The following is a 17,359-nucleotide window of genomic DNA, read 5'->3' on the forward strand; positions in this document are numbered from 1 at the left end:
AAACCATGGTTACTACATGTTACAAAATAGAGGAAAACAGCATGCACAAGGGAGACAGAATGTACACATGGTAACAAAACATAATTTGGCCATGATATCTGAATCAAACATTGTATTATCTATTATGCTCTGTTGGCAGCAGCCTGAAAAAATAGCCAAAGGATGCCTGGAGTTTGGGTCCCACAAAGAATTATTACTTTGCTCATCTTTTTAAGTAAACTCCTCAATTACAAAAGTGTTACAGTGGAACTTCAGTTCCCGAATGCCTCTATTGTTGTATGTTTCAGTTCTTGAATGCTGAAAACCCGGAAGTAAACGCTTCTGTTTTTTAATGTTTTTTGGAACCCAAATGTGCGACACAGCTTCCGCTGAGTGCAAGAAGCTCTTGCAATCAATGGGAAGCTGCGCCTCAGTTTTCAAACGTTTCAGAAGCCAAACGGGCTTCTGGAACAGATTTTGTTCAAGAACTGATGTACCACTGTACTCACCAATGGCAGTTATAATTGTAAAGAATAAAAGTGATTACATGGTTCACAATTCTTGGAGTAAAATACTACCCCAAGTAACACAGTAAGCTGGAAATATTAAGCAATCTCAGGGTAAAACAACCAGATCCCTATTTATTTGTTTGTTTGTTTGCTTGCTTGCATGCTTGTTTGCAATATAATTGAGCTAAGAACAGAGTAAGAAAGGATGAAGGCTTGGATCATGGGGCAAACTATACTGTTTGGGGAAGAATCTTTTTCAAACCAGCCCCTGCCCCCGGTAGGCCTGGGCAATATATCAATATATCGCCCAGATCTGGTATGAAGGGCAGGCCACAATGATGACATCACTCAGTGGTACATCATGGATGAAACCACCATCTCCTGAGTCCCTCTGCTACCAGTGACCAAAGGAGAAACAAGCTACAGCTGGGCACTGGAGGCAGAGGGACTCAGGATATATAGCTGAGTGAAACAGTCATCACACTCTGCCCTCATATCGCCACAGAGGGAGAAACAAGGTCCATCAGTGAGGCGCCGATACAGCTTGTTCCTCTCTCGCTTCTGTAAACTGCTTGGTTGGATGCTGGGCCTTTAGGAATGGGGAACATGTGATCCTCCAGATGTTGTTGGGCTCCAGCTACCATCAACTCTAGCCAGCATGACCAATGCTCAGAGACAACAGCAGTGGTAACTGAGCATCATATGGAGGGCCACAGATTCTCCACTGCTAATTTTATGTATAATTTGCCCTGCGTTGCAGGAACAGGTGAGCCTATACAAATAAAAACAAAATAGAGAAGATAAACTACAGATAAAAGCACTGAATTTAATTTGATGTTTAAATATTGTGATGTACTGACCTGTGCCTCCACTACCATTAACTGCTTCCTTTTCTTCCTCCTCCTCTTCTTCAGGAAATGAACTGTCCATTTTTTGCATCTTGCTGACTGATGTGGTTCTTTTTCTTTGAGATTCTGGATCAAAATCATTATCAAAAAGCACTTGGTCTACTGGATCTGGTTGAAATGGGCTTGGCTCGGCTGGAGGTTTAGGGGTACCATAGAAATTTCCTTTTTTTGTATATACAAGGAAGAAAACATATGAGCATTAATTAGGAATTATAATAAGGATTTCTGAGGCATTCTTTTTCAGAGGTAGGCACCTCATTCAGCATTAATTGCCAAATTTTAACTTCAGCACTAGTCTAAAGCTCAGCTAATTTATATTTAATTAATATAATTTGCTTGCATACATTCTCAGTTTAGGATGTTAACCAAGGTTTTTGTGGGGGTATTATAAGCTCTACAATTACTTACATACAATATTCAAAAAAAGACTCTTTGTATCCTTAAAAATCATGACATGAATTAGAAATAATAATCTGAAATAAGAAATGTAAGTCTTAATAAGCTTCTGTGTACCAAGTTTTTCAGACATGTTTTCATAATGGTCACTTTACAGGCATGCTTGATGCTGGTGTACACCATTGTTTTCCGCAGGAAATTGTGTGGATGACATGCTCCGGATTTTGAACATCTATATATCACCTTGGTATCCTAAATGGGCCAGAGCTCCCTGATGTGTATTTACAGAGATCTGAAGGAGATGTATATGTCACACACTTTTTGTGTTTGCTATGGGACTCTATACAGTTAGAGAAGCATAGTGAGGCACTCTTGACCTCTACACATGAAGTGGGGTGATACCTTCACTTTAAATATAGAAAGATTGTACCCACTGGAGTCCCGATGTCTGATAGGGTTTGCTTATATGTGGCTGTGAATGGATCAATGGGGCAGTGTGCGTGTATGTGAGAGGAGGGTAGTGAACATGCTCTATTTTGACTGTGGTCCTGCCCACTGTTGGCTTGAGGATCCCTGACAGGTTACCTCCAAAGGAATGTGGGCCTCCAGGGGGAAAGCACTCCCCACCCCTGTTCTAATAGAAGCCCCTCCCCAATACACTTAAAAGCTAGAGGTAGACTATAAGCTTCCATTGTCTATGTGCTTAATTCTCTAAGTACTTGTGTGTTTCTATAGAATACAGAGATTAAGTAGCATATTCTACTTTGCATGAAGTCACCATGAATGGTGATATACTATAATTTTCAAACATACCAACAGAGTAAGTAAGAAACCAAAAGTGGTTGCTCTATATGGGCCTTCTAAAAAATAAGGGACTTGTTATTTTACTTTGTATTCACTAATGCCCCAGAATGAGACCTGCAAGAGCAACAATGAAAATGAAAACCAATTTCATTTTAACACACAGCACATGATAATTAACTGATCTGGAACAATCTGCAATTTTTGGCAAAGTGAAGTCAAGAGCAAATTTATTTTTATGGAGAAATATGTAACAGCAATTTACACAAAGGCGATATTACACTGCTGGAAGTTTAGTCCCATGCTTTCAAATGGCAGCATGCTCTCCAAATAAAGCTATTAGCTGAATATTGAATTACACCTAAAAATACTTCTATTTTAATATGCTGCCTCACTTGAGGGATTCCGGCAGTATTTTCCAATAAAACAAGTGCTCTGGAACAAAAATTTAAACAAACTGCTTTCAGTCCTTAATTAATCATATGATTTGAATATGGGAATCTTGTGTAATACAGAAGAGATTGCCAGGACTCCAGCTATGTTTTGAAACTAAGCATTTTGCCCTTGCAAAATATTTTAGAAATCCATACCAAATGTCATTATCAGCTTATGCTGGCAAGGCAAAATAGTGCTGGCAAGGCAGAGAAAGTTAATGTTTTGGCAAATGCTGTTACCTGATTAGAAGCTGTCATTTAGAAAAATGTTGAAAAGGAAGCCAATTTATGAAGCTTAAAAAGAATAATCAGTACAAATATTTACACAAAATCAGTGTCTTAAATTTAGAGGATTCTTTAAACATTTAAGGGTTTAAATGGCAGTTTAAGACCAGTTTTCAAATTATGTGTAACTGCTCTATTTGTGCATATGCAAATACACCACCCTCATAAAGCAAAACAAAAAATCAAGAGTCTATACTCAGTTGCTGCATTCATATTATATCTCGGCTTAATAAAACAAGATATGAACAAGCCTTGTGCTGGGCGCACAATTACCTTCCTTCCTTTCTCAGCTTGATATATGGAGATCTCCAATTAACACTATTTTCCCATTATGTCCAAACAGGGAAACTATGGTTACCTGTTTCAGAATAAGTCAGATCTTAAACCAACTTCAGAAACATGGCTTAAGATCCTGGCATGTTCTAAACCTTGGAGTTGTAGCTCCCTAGTTTGCACATAACAGATAACCATGGTTAATTGAAGACACATGAGCAAACGTCTCATGTGTCTCTCATTCAAACCAAGCCAGTGAACATGCTAAAAAACTGAGAAGCCCCTTTTAAACCACATGCTAGATTTTGTTCTCCCTGACATTTAGGACTAGAGTATTTTCCTAACAATGCAACAATATACTTCTGGGTGCCTGGCTGTAGCATTCTCTGTCTCTACATTAGGAAAGTCAGCACCACATTTTATCAGATCTGCCCTATTCTTAATAGTGATGCAGAAAAGCATCATTGAATGATAGTAGTGCTCATGGCTAAAAGCAAGGGCAGAATAGGTTAACTTCAGTGTACCATTATATTTGTCATTTACAGAGGTGCCTGCAAGCCCAGGAGAGAGGGATTGGTACCAATCGCCCTGTAGAAATCTAGACTCTCAAACCATGTTTTCTCCTTGGAAACTGGAGAATTAAACTTATTGGGGGGGAATCTTGTTTTTAATAATCTAAATTAAAAGTACTTTAAAAAAAACAAAATTCATTCCTCTGGAATATAAAATAAATGTAATATTAAAAAGCAGCATATAAAAACAGGATTTGTCATGGAAGAATTAATCTGTAAACAAAATAATATATTATTGCATCTTACAAAATATGGGAATCAAGACGGTGAATTGATTTTAAGGTTTTTTTTTAACATACCATCATATGTTCCACTTTCTAGCAAGGCTCCACTTTCTTCTAGTGCCTTAAATTGTTCAACAGGTATAAAATTATAGTCCACCCCAGGGACCTCCCCATCTCTGGGAGCTCTTGTAGTGCCTAGGGGAAAGAAAGAAGGAAGAACAGCTGTAAAATTTCCTAGCACTGTTGGTTTACAAAACACTCGGCTTGTACCAGAACTTGACAAAAAAAAAATTATGCTGCATACAAGGCTGTCGCCTCAGCAAGATCATAATCAGAAAATTCTCATTCAAAAGCACTCTAGTTTGTGGAACTAGGGCAATAAATTATGTAGCATTAATATATTTTAACAAAAGAACCAACATGATTTTATGCAATCTACTGCTATGAAATGCATGCATGCGTGCATTAAAAAAATGGCTATTTGAATATTCTTTCACATTTTAGCACTAATGCACTTCTCTCTCTCCAAACTCTCCCTTGAGAACAGGGATTGCCAACTCCTTTAGCCTAGGGGGCCATACGCATTTGAATTCAGCTGCTGGTGCACTGAAGGGATAACAGAGTTTGGAATTTGCAACTGACTACTATCAGCTAAGCTTTTGAATGATTTTTAAAACAGTTTTTATATACGGGTAACTGAAAGTAAAAAACACACACAAAGATGCTGAGCACAGTAGCCTGGTTTGCCTTTCACAGTAAACCATAGTTACAAACTATGGCTTGCCATATCTGAGAAACAGGCTGGTGCACACTGCGTAAATTGTGCCCATCCCACTCCTTCCTTTATCGACTGGGTAAGAAACAAATGACAGCATTAGTTTAGCATTACATGTGAACTAGGACTTGTACTTTGTTTCTCTTGAAACAAATCATGAAAGGAAGTGCCACAGGATGGGGGTGATTTTAGCAACTCCTCCTTCACGGTAAGCCATGAAAAGTTTGTAATATGGTTTAACATTGTTTAGGAACCGGCCTATTGGAATTATATAATTTTATTGCTGGTGCATCCAGTTACATCCCATCACACTTTTTGCTGTGAGCAGATTTAGCATTTCTGACTGCAGGAGCTTTTGATGTCATGCTTTAGCAAGGGCAAAAGTACCTCACATTTCAGTTTCAGTTATGTTGCCCCCTCTAGCCGGAAGTCTCTTCCAAGCCTGTCATTACTTTGCTTTTGTTTATGTGCAATGCTGTATTGGCTACAGTAGCAATAGCAGTCACACCTGACCAATATTTAGGAAATTATAAGCATTAACATGTTAGGACATTATATTTCAGCATAAATTATTTGTGTAATTAAAAGTTAAATGTAAACATCTGATTAAAATCTTATTGCCATCTATTTAGGGAAATTAACCTATTTGGAGAGGTGTAAGTATCAAAGTTGGACGCAGGTGGTGCTGTGGGTTAAACCACAGAGCCTAGGACTTGCTGATCAGGAGGTTGGCGGTTCAAATCCCCGTGATGGGGTGAGCTCCCGTTGCTTGGTCCCTGCTCCTGCCAACCTAGCAGTTCGAAAGCACGTCAAAGTGCAAGTAAATAAATAGGTACTGCTCCGACGGGAAGGTAAACGGCGTTTCAGTGCACTGCTCTGGTTCGCCAGAAGCGGCTTAGTCATGCTGGCCACATGACCCGGAAGCTGAACACCGGCTCCCTTGGCCAATAAAGAAAGATGAGCGCCGCAACCCCAGAGTCGGCCACAACCGGACCTAATGGTCAGGGGTCCCTTTACCTTTTTAAGTATCAAAAACACTGAGGTTACCTATGTCACTTATAAGACCAACCAACTCTTATTGAGGTGCTTTGTCACTTTTGTAAAAGGGACTTTATAGGAAAGTATGGGTTGTTGGTTTTTTGTAGTGGTATAACAGAGTCTGATGGTAAGCATTTGTGGGAGATAGTCACTCCTTGGCAGTTGAAAGCTACCCCAGGAATATCTGGCTGAATGGGAATTGGAGCAAGGACAAAGGGCGAAGATATAATAAACTTTTTTAAAAAAGAGCACACAAAGGAAAGGAAGCAATGAACAAGGAGATGAAGGAGACCAAAAAACAAAGGAAGACAAAAAATTCTCCATGGAAAGCAAAAAGACCTGTGCTAACCAGCTGGAGGGAGGAAGAACCTGCAGGAAGAGGAGGCAAAAGGCTTTGAAGACCCTGCCTATCATATCCAGAGGGAGACATCACCCTGTTCACTGAATGTCCTCCAGCTCAATCCAGCAAATAGCAATTTTATAACAAGGGTGGATTAAAAAAAGATTTTCTGTTATATAAACCGATAGGCAGTAATTCCAATACAATTTATTACCTCAATAATATTGCAGTTTGGGCAAAATTGACTTTCCTTTCGTGTTTTGTCATGTTTCTCACCTGCATCTATTAAATAAGTCTTTTGATCTACTGAGATTTCTGAACTGAGGGGAAGTATTTGAAGAACAAACTTAAACACAGCCTCAAGGTTTTTTCCAGTTCAATGAACTAATTCAAAACATTCAAATAGTTTAAAGTTAGGCTTCCAAAACACAGCAGATTCAAAATATTACTTTGAGGCCAATATACATTTAGTTTACTCAGGCAATAGCATTTTTCAGCAGATTTTTTGTGTTGTTAATACAAAGGAGTACTTATTAATGCTGGTTAATTTAAATCTTTATTGTTTAATAACTTTAAGTAAAAGATACCATTTTGAATTATGGTGCTGGAGGAGACTCTTGAGAATCCCATGGACTGCAAGAAGATCAAACCTATCCATTCTTAAGGAAATCAGCCCTGAGTGCTCACTGGAAGGACAGATTGTGAAGCTGAGGCTCCAATACTTTGGCCACCTCACGAGAAGAGAAGACTCCCTGAAAAAGACCCTGATGTTGGGAAAGATGGAGGGCACAAGGAGAAGGACAGAGGACGAGATGGTTGGATAGTGTTCTTGAAGCTACCAGCATGAGTTTGACCAAACTGCGGAAGGCAGTGGAAGACAGAAGTGCCTGGCGTGCTCTGGTCTATGGGGTCACGAAGAGTCGGACATGACCAAACAACTAAACAACAACAACAAAAGATACCAAAGTTTAAGAGAGAAAAATTAAGATACTGGGTGAGATCCAATGCTTGTCATACTCACGAGTAGATGAACTGAAATCAATGGCTGATTAAAGACTATGACTTAGTTGGATATCACCCACTATCTAAATAGTATTTGGCTCTGTGTAGAGCAAGCAAAATCTATGCCGGTCCTGATGACATTCTTTGAAGACATGTCTGGGAGACACATATATCTTATTTGGAGGAAGTATTAAAAATGTAGTATTTTGGAAATTAATATTGGAACTTCATATGAATACCATTCCATATGACCTGTTGACAGGTGGTTTATGTTGTTGTTATGCAAGATCCATGGTATTATTAGATTTTTTAGAAATAATTGCCCACCTCATGACAGTAAGGATTGCCTTAACCTATAAATGGGGAAAATCCTGGCTTGCCAGTAGAAAATGAAAAGTCTCGTGAGTTTTAGAAACCACATTCTTGAGCAAGTTAACCAATATTAAAGTCAGAGAATAATCTCTTTAAAAATTGTGCATGGGTGGGTATTGATACAACCTCATAGATTATTAGGCACTATGAAGGAGACTTACGTAGTGATTTTATTGTTTTATATTAGATGTCCATAATATTTCATTCATTTTGATTTTTTCCTCCTTAATGTATTAATGATTTGTGAAAGTCTAAAAAATAAATTAAAAAACAAAACTTGCTACCAACAGAGCTTAAACAAAAAAAAGTGTCTGGGTAGAGAAGGGCACTATATTTTATGGTACTGGAGTAAAAGGAATATGGAAGCTATTTAAGCAAACCTGTATATAAACATTCTCCTTAAAGTTTTACATAGCTACAAAAATAAACTAAGGTCAAGTTTCTTGTGTTTACCATAATCTATTACAATGAAGAACGAGACGAGAAATGCTGATTAAGAAAGAGGCAAGTATGGAAATCGTGTGGTCTAATATAGCATATTGTTCTTCTTGTTATTAACATTTGTTTATTATTTTACACACAGAGAAAGTCTAAGAATGGCATAATAAATGGTTTAATAAGAAAAGACTAATAAAGAAATAGCAGGTGAGATAGAAAACCAAGATACTTCAGCACTGCAGATAAATAAGCCCATCTCTCAAACTTGGCTCACAGGAAGTGGTAGAGATAAAGATCCAGCTTTTTATATATTATATATTTTATAATTTTCAATGGCTTAAAAAATGGGAAAAGGTTCAGGAAGAGGTGGTATACAAATATCTTAAAACAAATAAACCTATTACCTTTTCACTTCATTCCATTTCATACTGTTGAATAAGATGGCTGAGGTCTATACATATAGTATGTATTCTTTATGGAGTTCATTTCAGATATTGAATGTTTAACAAAATAGTTATGTTGGTATGTTAAAACACTTACATGGGATTGTTCTTAAGTAGAGATTATCTCTGATCACCTGCTGTAGTTTATGATCAATTGAACCTTTCTGGAACTGCAGACTTAGATAGTGACGCAAATCTTTGTTGATGACTTTGCCTGTAAGACAAGAACAGAGCATCTTAGAATACTGTAATCTGTAATTCTACTAATGAATTACATTAAAACACCAAGGACCCATAATTTATAAGAAAGCACTTCTCAGATAGAAGACACTTTGAACAAAATAAATGGCTACACCAACACTTTCAATGTTGGTGCAACCAACCATGCTTTTGCAGCCATCAACAGCCATACTCCCTGTGGCAGATGGGGAACCTGTGGCCCTCAAAATTCCCATCTTCTATATAAAACAGCTGTAGAGGACAGACAGAGTTGACACAATAGAAGGAAGAGTTCCCCTAGCAACAAACTGTATTGGGAAAATTTTGATGTCTAACATTTTACAATTTTTTATGTGCTGTGGGCTGCCCAGAATGGCAGGGGAGACCCAGCCAGATGGGCGGGGTATAAATGATAAAATCAGCATCATCATTCCTTCAGCCATCTGTTGTTCCCAAACTTGGAAACAGGTTCAAACTTGCATGATCGTCTCAAGCAAATGTGGCAATGGATGGAGCCTAGCCCATCTATCTATCTATCTATCTATCTATCTATCTATCTATCTATCATCTATCTATCTATCTATCTATCTATCTATCTATCTATCTATCTTATCATATCTCTCTCTCTCTCTCTCTCTCTCTCTCTCTCTCTCTCTCTCTCTCTCATATAGCGGAAGTCAACCAAGTGCCTGCTAAAATAATAAAAAATGTAAGTATTTCAACAAAAGACAGAGATTTTCTTATGTTTACTGGCTACTAAAAGACTGACTTTTCAACATTTGTTCAAGTGGTTCATCCATCTCCTTGTCAGATACACAAAATTGTTACAGTTCAGTATTAGGACATTTTGCTAGGGCATATGCAGCTTTGTAAACAGTTCAACTGTGTGTTTACAAAACAAAACATGGAGGTACAGGTTGATTTGCAGCATATTCCCTATTCTTACAAACTAAAAAAGGGAACTGCGGTAGAATATTCTATACTCTCAAAAAAATAAAAATAAACCCAAACCCTGTGGATAGAAAAATCAATTTCCAAGTGTTCTGCTTCGTAGGGTGCAGCCATTTTCTAAGGATAATTCAGGAACAACAAAAGCTGTTACAATAAAACCCTGAAGGGAAACAGAAGAAAAGCAGACAAGACAGTGAAGGGAAATAAAACATCTGAAAGCAGCTTGAGAACAGTAAAATAATTAGCTGCTTCAGGGACTTTAAACAAGGTTTAGTGCTTAGTCTTATATAAGAATATTTTCTGTCTTTTCTATACAGTCCATTTTAGCTGTATTTGCAAATAAAGCTACACAATGAAGTGTTGTTTAGTAGGTTATACCACGCATGATCTGTGTGGTAGTGCATACAGCTTGGTTACCAGATGTTTCCTGGGGACAGTCCCCGGATTTACAAATCAGTCCCCATACAAAGTCCATGGAAGTTGAAAAATGTCCCCGGATTCATTGGGGGGAAAACCTGGTAACCTTAGCATACAGCTTTGATCCTCACTTCAATAAGTAAAATAATAATAATAATAATAATAATAATAATAATAATAATAATAATAATATATTTATACCCTGCCCACCTGGCTGAGTTTCTCCAGCCACAAACAAACCATGACAGAGAAATCTTAGTGTGATGTTCAAACTTGGTATCAATTTTTTTTACCCTAACAAACTAAAGTTGTTAAACAAGAACAGCCCATGTTTTAAGGCACCATGCTAAGACTTCTACCCAGATTGTGTCCCTGCGCATGCAAGGTAGAAGTGCTTGGACTGTGTGTACCAGCATGCAGGTATTATTAGTATTTATATTTGTTTGTTTGTTTGTATGTTTGTTTAATTTCTATACCACCCTATATCTGAAGGTCTCAGGGTGGTTCACATAAAATATAAAATACCTACAAAATACAATGGCTTACTAAACCAAACATTATGGCTTAGTGTTAAGTGCTAACTGGATAATCATAACCAGAGTCAGTGTGGTGTAGTGGCTTGAGTGTGCTGTGTCAGGTTTAATCTTAGTGAGAGGAAATAATGCACATTTTCACAATTTTGCCCTGAGGTGACTAACCTTACTAACCTTTTCAGCCCCCAAACTGTGCTTCCGTTTGGTAAACCCTGCAAGGACCACACGCCAGCAGCTGGCATGGCCAAATTGAGCACAGTGACTCAACTCACTCTCTCTCTCTAAAACACCCACATAGATAACATTGTAATAATCTAGTCTGGAGGTAACAGAATCAGAAACAACAGCCCAAAGCCCTAGGAAAGAAAACTTTTTTAAAAGCCGCTCTTAACAACTGCCACCATCATACAGAGAAAGTGATGAATAGAGAAGTTCCAATCCATGTACCCGCTCTTTCACGGGGAATGTAAACCTATCCAGAATATAGTCTACAGATCTGAAGGGCAACACAAGCTGTCCTTAGCCAGAGGGCCAAGGGGCAACCTTGTCCCATCCATTAGTCACAGAGGGAGTAACTGCAGGAAGCTTCCTTTGTCCCTCCTGGCTAGATTTAAGAAGTTTGTAACTAAAAGAATGAATGCAGTGCCTGAGTTTGCTTTTCCCCTTCTTCCTTTTGTGCTGTGTTTTTTTATTAGGTTTTAAGCCTGAGGGCAGGGATCATCTTATTTTTTATTATTGTAAGCCACTATGGGAGACTTTTTTGGTGAAGAGTATGGTGAAAATATAAAAATTTCATCATACCCCATATAGCATTTTAAATCCATATTAGCAACCTAATAAAAACGTTCACATTAAGATTTCCCTAAGATGAAAAACATTCTATGTGCCTTCAGTAGCAGGAACAGCCTTTGTAGCTGGTCCAAAGTATTATTTTTTTAATCCACAAAAAGTTCATCTGCCTTAATGATATTAACTCAGATTCTTATAAGCATTTGTAGCAAATGGAGCCAGGATAGAACTCCTATGCAAAGTGATTCTTTCATTTTGGAGCATCCAGATGACTCCAGCACTGTCTCTTTTACGAAGAGCCATCACAGTTCAGCGCCTTGGACATGACTCAAATTGGGTGGGAATTTACAAAGATTCTGAAGAAAGAAAAAAGTTAACAAATCAGGAGCTACATAGCCTCAATCAATACTGCTGCTTCTAAAGCAAACTGCTGCAGTTTGCTATGCCACAACACTCCTGGTTTTTATAGAATAAATTTTTTTAAAAGACATTTAAGGTTTTTTAAACACACAGGTTTTTAATTCCTTAACACTTTTAGAATGGTAAAACATTTTATTTTGGCAATCCATGCCGAAACCTTGCAGAAAACAGGGGGGGTTTTTTGGTCACCTTTGCTTTGCATAAACACAACTCAGAGCACATATGCTACCAAGTCCATTCAATTATGCACCAGTTGCCTTTATGTAATGACAAGCTAAATGCTGAATAACAACCATATTGTGAGAAGTAGGTCGCACAAAGTCATTATCCTGAGTTTAGAACTCAACAGTACATGCAGGAAATAGGCTTGTTTTGAATCTCTTATCAAAATATTAATTAAAAAGGTGTTTAGATTAATGTACTTCAAGAATTAAGAGAAGAAAAGGTCAAAGTTCTCCTTTATTTGACAACTACTACAACTCTAGTTCTACTTTACGAAATTAGCATGTGAAGGCTCTGAGCATGCCCTGTTGAAGCAAAGCTACAGTATTTGACAGTGAAGGAGCATGCTACGATGCTGACAGTTGAGTGTGAATTTGAGTGTGAATTAGACAGGAAAAACTACTTTTCAACCACAATCAGTCCAAAACATCCATTATCAAGTGGATCTTACATTGCCAAGCTATTAACTAAAGAGGACATAAACTATGTTTCATTAAAATCCAAGTTCCAAAAAATATGTTTTTGCGTACAAAATATAGATAGAAAAGGCTGGTTTGGACAAAGTAGCAAATCACAACTTATTATTACATTAATGAGCTGCAACTAGCCTTGGATTTGTGCCCACCCCCTTCCAGTGTGGCTATGAGGATGAGAATGAAAGCTTTAGTTTACATTTTAGATTAACCAGTTTTCTGTGTCTATCAGCCCAGACAAACTAAGGTCAATTTTCACTATGGTTAGTAGAAACAAGCCAACTTCAAACTATTATTCCTAGTAACTGTAGTTAACTGCAGCTTGCTCAAGTTTAGATGAGGCAGAAGGCTGTGATCTTCTTGCATTAATGCCAGAGAGGGGAACAGGATGGAACTCATTCTCATGGCACTAAGCAAGGGAAGTACTACTCTCTATTCCAGTGGCCACATCCCCTCGCCCCTGGTCACAGTCTTCACTGGCTCTGCTTTGCACCCGTTTTCTGTTTTCATCTGGCTGGAATGTGTACAGTAAAGCCTCCAGCTTCCCTGAATGGAGGGTGGGGGGGCATGTAAAAACTATGGTCCTATAGAAAGGTAAAATTAATGTTCACTGCTCTGCCCACTTTTGTCTCTGGGACCACAAATAGAAAAAGGAGATCTGTGGTGCTCATTGGTGGAAGATGTGGAATTAATCAAGAATGTTATCATTTAAGTCTAAACAAGACCTAATCAAGAATTTTATCAGCTAACTTTATAGGGGAATACAAACTTTGACTTAACGTGTGCCATGTACCCTTTTCAATCTGCCCTTTGCTATTCATTAATAGTTCTGCATTGAATTGTTAAATGTTTTATTTAGGGAGTCTAAAAGCCAAACAAAGTGTGATGGAAGGTTAACATTGCCCACAGTTGTTTTTTTAAATTATAGCACCTGCCGGGGAGAGGAATCAAATCAAAACAACAGTTAATTCACACACCCCCAGTGCCACAGTCTCAATACAATGCCCTTCCTTAATAGTTACTATTTATATCTTTTAAAGTCACAGACAATTCTTAAAAGATATCTCCTACACCAGGGGTTGGCAAGGCTTATCTTGCCTGGGTCGGATCGGTCCCGTGGAGATCCTTCCGTGGGCTGGATCGCATCCGCACCAGTTTAGCACAGTGCACAAGAAGGCAACGCGGTTCGGGGGCAGCTTGTAGGCCGGTCAAACAACCTCCGTGGGCCGCTTCCAGCCCATGGGCCTTAGGTTGCTGACCCCTGTCCTACACCATATCTAGCTGCATCCTATGTACTATGAGAGCATGGAAAAGCTCAAGCAAATAGAAGTCACACATCCATTATGAATCTCTAATTCATGCAGACTGAGGACTAAAATTGCTAAAATTAAGAGGAAGATGCCATACATAACTAGATAATTGCATATTTATTAACTGCAAATTTATTAGCTTCATGAAACTTTGCAATCAGGAATATTTTCCGTTTACTTAAGATTTGTTTATAAGGAGCATACTGCACAACCACTCTTGACAGAGAAGCGCGTCACAACTATGCTTGATGAACTAAATACATTGTTAAAACCTGACACCACTGCTGTCGCTTATGTCTTAAGAACATAAGAAATACAATACTATCAGATCAATCTCATTTATCAATGCATTCTCTTTCAGGATGACCCATTGAGGTGCTTTAAAAAGGTGCTAGAAGCCCAGCCATAGACTACAGTATTATATAAATGTCTTACCCTTGTGCCACACGTAAATTATGTATTGATCCTTTCACTTTTAGCTGCCACAGAATGTAAGACTATAGTAGCTATACATTTTCATTCTTCACTCACCTTGACCCATTTCCAATTTCACTAAACAAATCCTAAAAAGCCCTAACTTAAAAAAAGACAGCTGAACCCTTAAGTAGTACTTAAGGGGCTACAAGCACCTACTCTGATGCGTAGGCGACATTCTTCTTCCACTTAGCATAGTCTGGCACTTAATACCAGTTTCTTACTTTTTAAGTTTCCCCTAGAAATGGAATTTACTGCACAAGAGGCTTATATAACACTAGAGCAAGCAGTTTCAATTAACAAATAAATTGTCAGGTTTTTCTCTCCCTGTCCTTTCATTATACTGGTAGAATTAATTAATCTACCAATGTTAGATCAGAGTTAGCATCACAGTAGAGTTACAGGGAAGTTGCTCCAAATGACCTTCAGAACCCAACATCAAAACAAAACCAAAGTTATGCTAGCGAAAACACTAATCAGGATTTTAACAGATTCATGCACATTTAAAACAGATTTCAGCTATAGAAAATTTCTATGAAACTGGGAGTATGAGTTTGGTTTAATACTCTGGTTTAGAATCACAGAGTTAAAACTAGAGAATTGTATTCAAAAGTGATCAGCCAACTTTATTAAATTCCTTCATCAGCCAGGGGAGGACTAGAACCCCTGTGCTATTGTACTGTGTAGACAACAAAGGCTAATATAACACTAAATCAAACCCTGGCTTAGCTGGGGTCACTTGGGAGCCAGTCCATCCACATTAAGCCATGGTTTGGTGAGTGTGAGATGCAACTGTGGCCAATGAGGTGTTCAACTTAATATACTGTCTCTCTTGGCTCTTGGCTCCGATCAGCAGCATATACAACTGTAGGCAAAAAAGCCAACATTGACTTATTAAGAGTTACAGAATACTTGAATATCAGCAATGATTGCAAATGTAGCAGCTATTAAAAATAAAGACACAAAAAAACCAACTGGCTGATAAAAACCAGGCAGAAGAAATGAATGAGTAAAAAGACACCAACCAACCAGTGTCTTTCAAATTAGCAGTGTTGTTATATAGAGAGATGATCTGTTTTAAATTTCATATTATTTGCAAGGAAGCAATTGGATCAGAAGGGCAAATTCAAGTTCTCAAATCAATCAACTCTGGACTCAACTCAAAATCAGCTTGCTGACTGCCAACCCTCCTTGCAAATTCCCTCTTGTTTCTCAAGTATACTTGCCAATGTGGGTAGGGAGACTGGTGGGGTAGAAATCTGGATGGCTTTCACAGAAGCACTGTAGGTCTATTCTATTAATGTTTAATAAATATTTCCTCCCTGACAATCTGAAGTCTGCAGTAAGCTCCCTTGTGGGTAGGAGATGGCTAGTGTAAGTAAAGGAAGTAAGGGAACAAAGAAAGGATTGATACTCAGCTACAACAGAGTGCCTCAATTACCGAAAAACAGTGGCAGAGTACCTTTTCCTGGCAGCCTGGACAAATGGCAGTGGGAATTGTGTCCTACTCTCACCTCCAATATAGACAATAATATCACCATACAGTTATTAAGTGAAAAGAAGTTTCCATTATATATAATTATAAAACAGGGACAGAAGAAGACTCCCTAAGGCAGTAACACAAACATTTTAGAGGCAAAGAAAATAAGTGACATTCAATAAATTACATTTACGAATGGCTTGAGGAGAAATTTTGCGTGGTGTCCAAAGTGCACCAGGAAGATCGTCCTTAGAAGGAGGTTCTATAATCTGGGCATATCACAGAATAGTCCCTCTGTCCAGGCATCACCTGACCTCTGCAGGAAAGGACACCCTCAGAAATTTCTCATGCCAATGTTACCCTAAGCAGCCTTGTACAAAAAGAGGTACCTGGTCCCAGCTGGCTGCTTTCCCAGATCCAGACTAGGCAGTCTCTTTTGCAGTTCCAACTCTTTTGCTAGATCATGATCCTTGCTCTGAGCATAGTGTGTACATACATTCACCAGCTGCTATGTACACATTCCTAAATACTCTTTAAGGACACACAGTACAACCATTTTCACCTTCCTTTCTGGAAGAGATACTTCAAATAAGTTTGTCATGGAAGTGGGAAACTACTCAATCTCATAAGGATCTCAGAAACCATCTCACTACCATCATCTGTTAAGAACTTAAAATAATAGCTAAGTGAATTCCCTGCATAATATGATCCTTTCAGAGCAGTTTTCCTTGTCATGGCTGAAACAGATACCTCAAAACTGTCTAACCCTAAGGATGAGTTTGTACAAAGATGGACTCTTTAGTTTCTTTCCATAATTTGTATTCTACATTGGTGAAAATTTGTATTAACTCACGTATTTAAACATCCACAATTAGAAATGAGTAGTTGTTCCTACTCCTTACTTGTGCTCCTCTCAGAGAATTCTGAAGGGGAAAGCAGCCTTTTGGAAGCTATGGTTTTTTAATGCTTGTATTTTGTCACTGTGTGCACTACAGTGGCATCTAGTGGTTATAACAGACTTTCCAAAGTGGAAGAATATCATTCTGAAGTGTTTCCCCCCAGTGGGAGGTGGTGCAGAGGATGTGTAATTATGTGGATTCACTGGGTGACCTTGGAGATAAATGCTTAGAAGCAGAGCTCACAAATATAAGCGCGTCAAACCAGACAACTGGCCACCAGTTTACATATATTACGTAAACTCACTATGAAGTTCAGGTAGGTAGAATATAAATTTAGATAACTGGGTGTAACACTGCAACTACCCCTCTGGATTCCCCCTCCA

At 38.3% G+C, this 17,359-nt stretch overlaps 1 protein-coding gene across 4 annotated transcripts in view; it reads right to left on the minus strand.

Annotated features, from left to right (window-relative positions):
* MAGI3 (membrane associated guanylate kinase, WW and PDZ domain containing 3) overlaps positions 1–17,359 on the minus strand; it is a 112,790-nt gene that overhangs the window by 60,062 nt on the left and 35,369 nt on the right. For all 4 annotated transcript variants that reach the window (XM_081916274.1, XM_081916273.1, XM_081916276.1 and 1 more), the window contains exons 2-4: positions 8,887–9,003; positions 4,457–4,576; positions 1,349–1,558 (exon numbers count right to left, since the gene is read on the minus strand). In XM_081916274.1, coding sequence (XP_081772400.1) covers positions 1,349–1,558; positions 4,457–4,576; positions 8,887–9,003 — 447 coding nt within the window. The remainder of the gene's footprint in view (positions 1–1,348; positions 1,559–4,456; positions 4,577–8,886; positions 9,004–17,359) is intronic.

Source organism: Podarcis melisellensis (genome assembly GCF_964234715.1).
Source record: "Podarcis melisellensis genome assembly, chromosome: 6".
Taxonomy (NCBI): Eukaryota; Metazoa; Chordata; class Lepidosauria; order Squamata; family Lacertidae; genus Podarcis; species Podarcis melisellensis.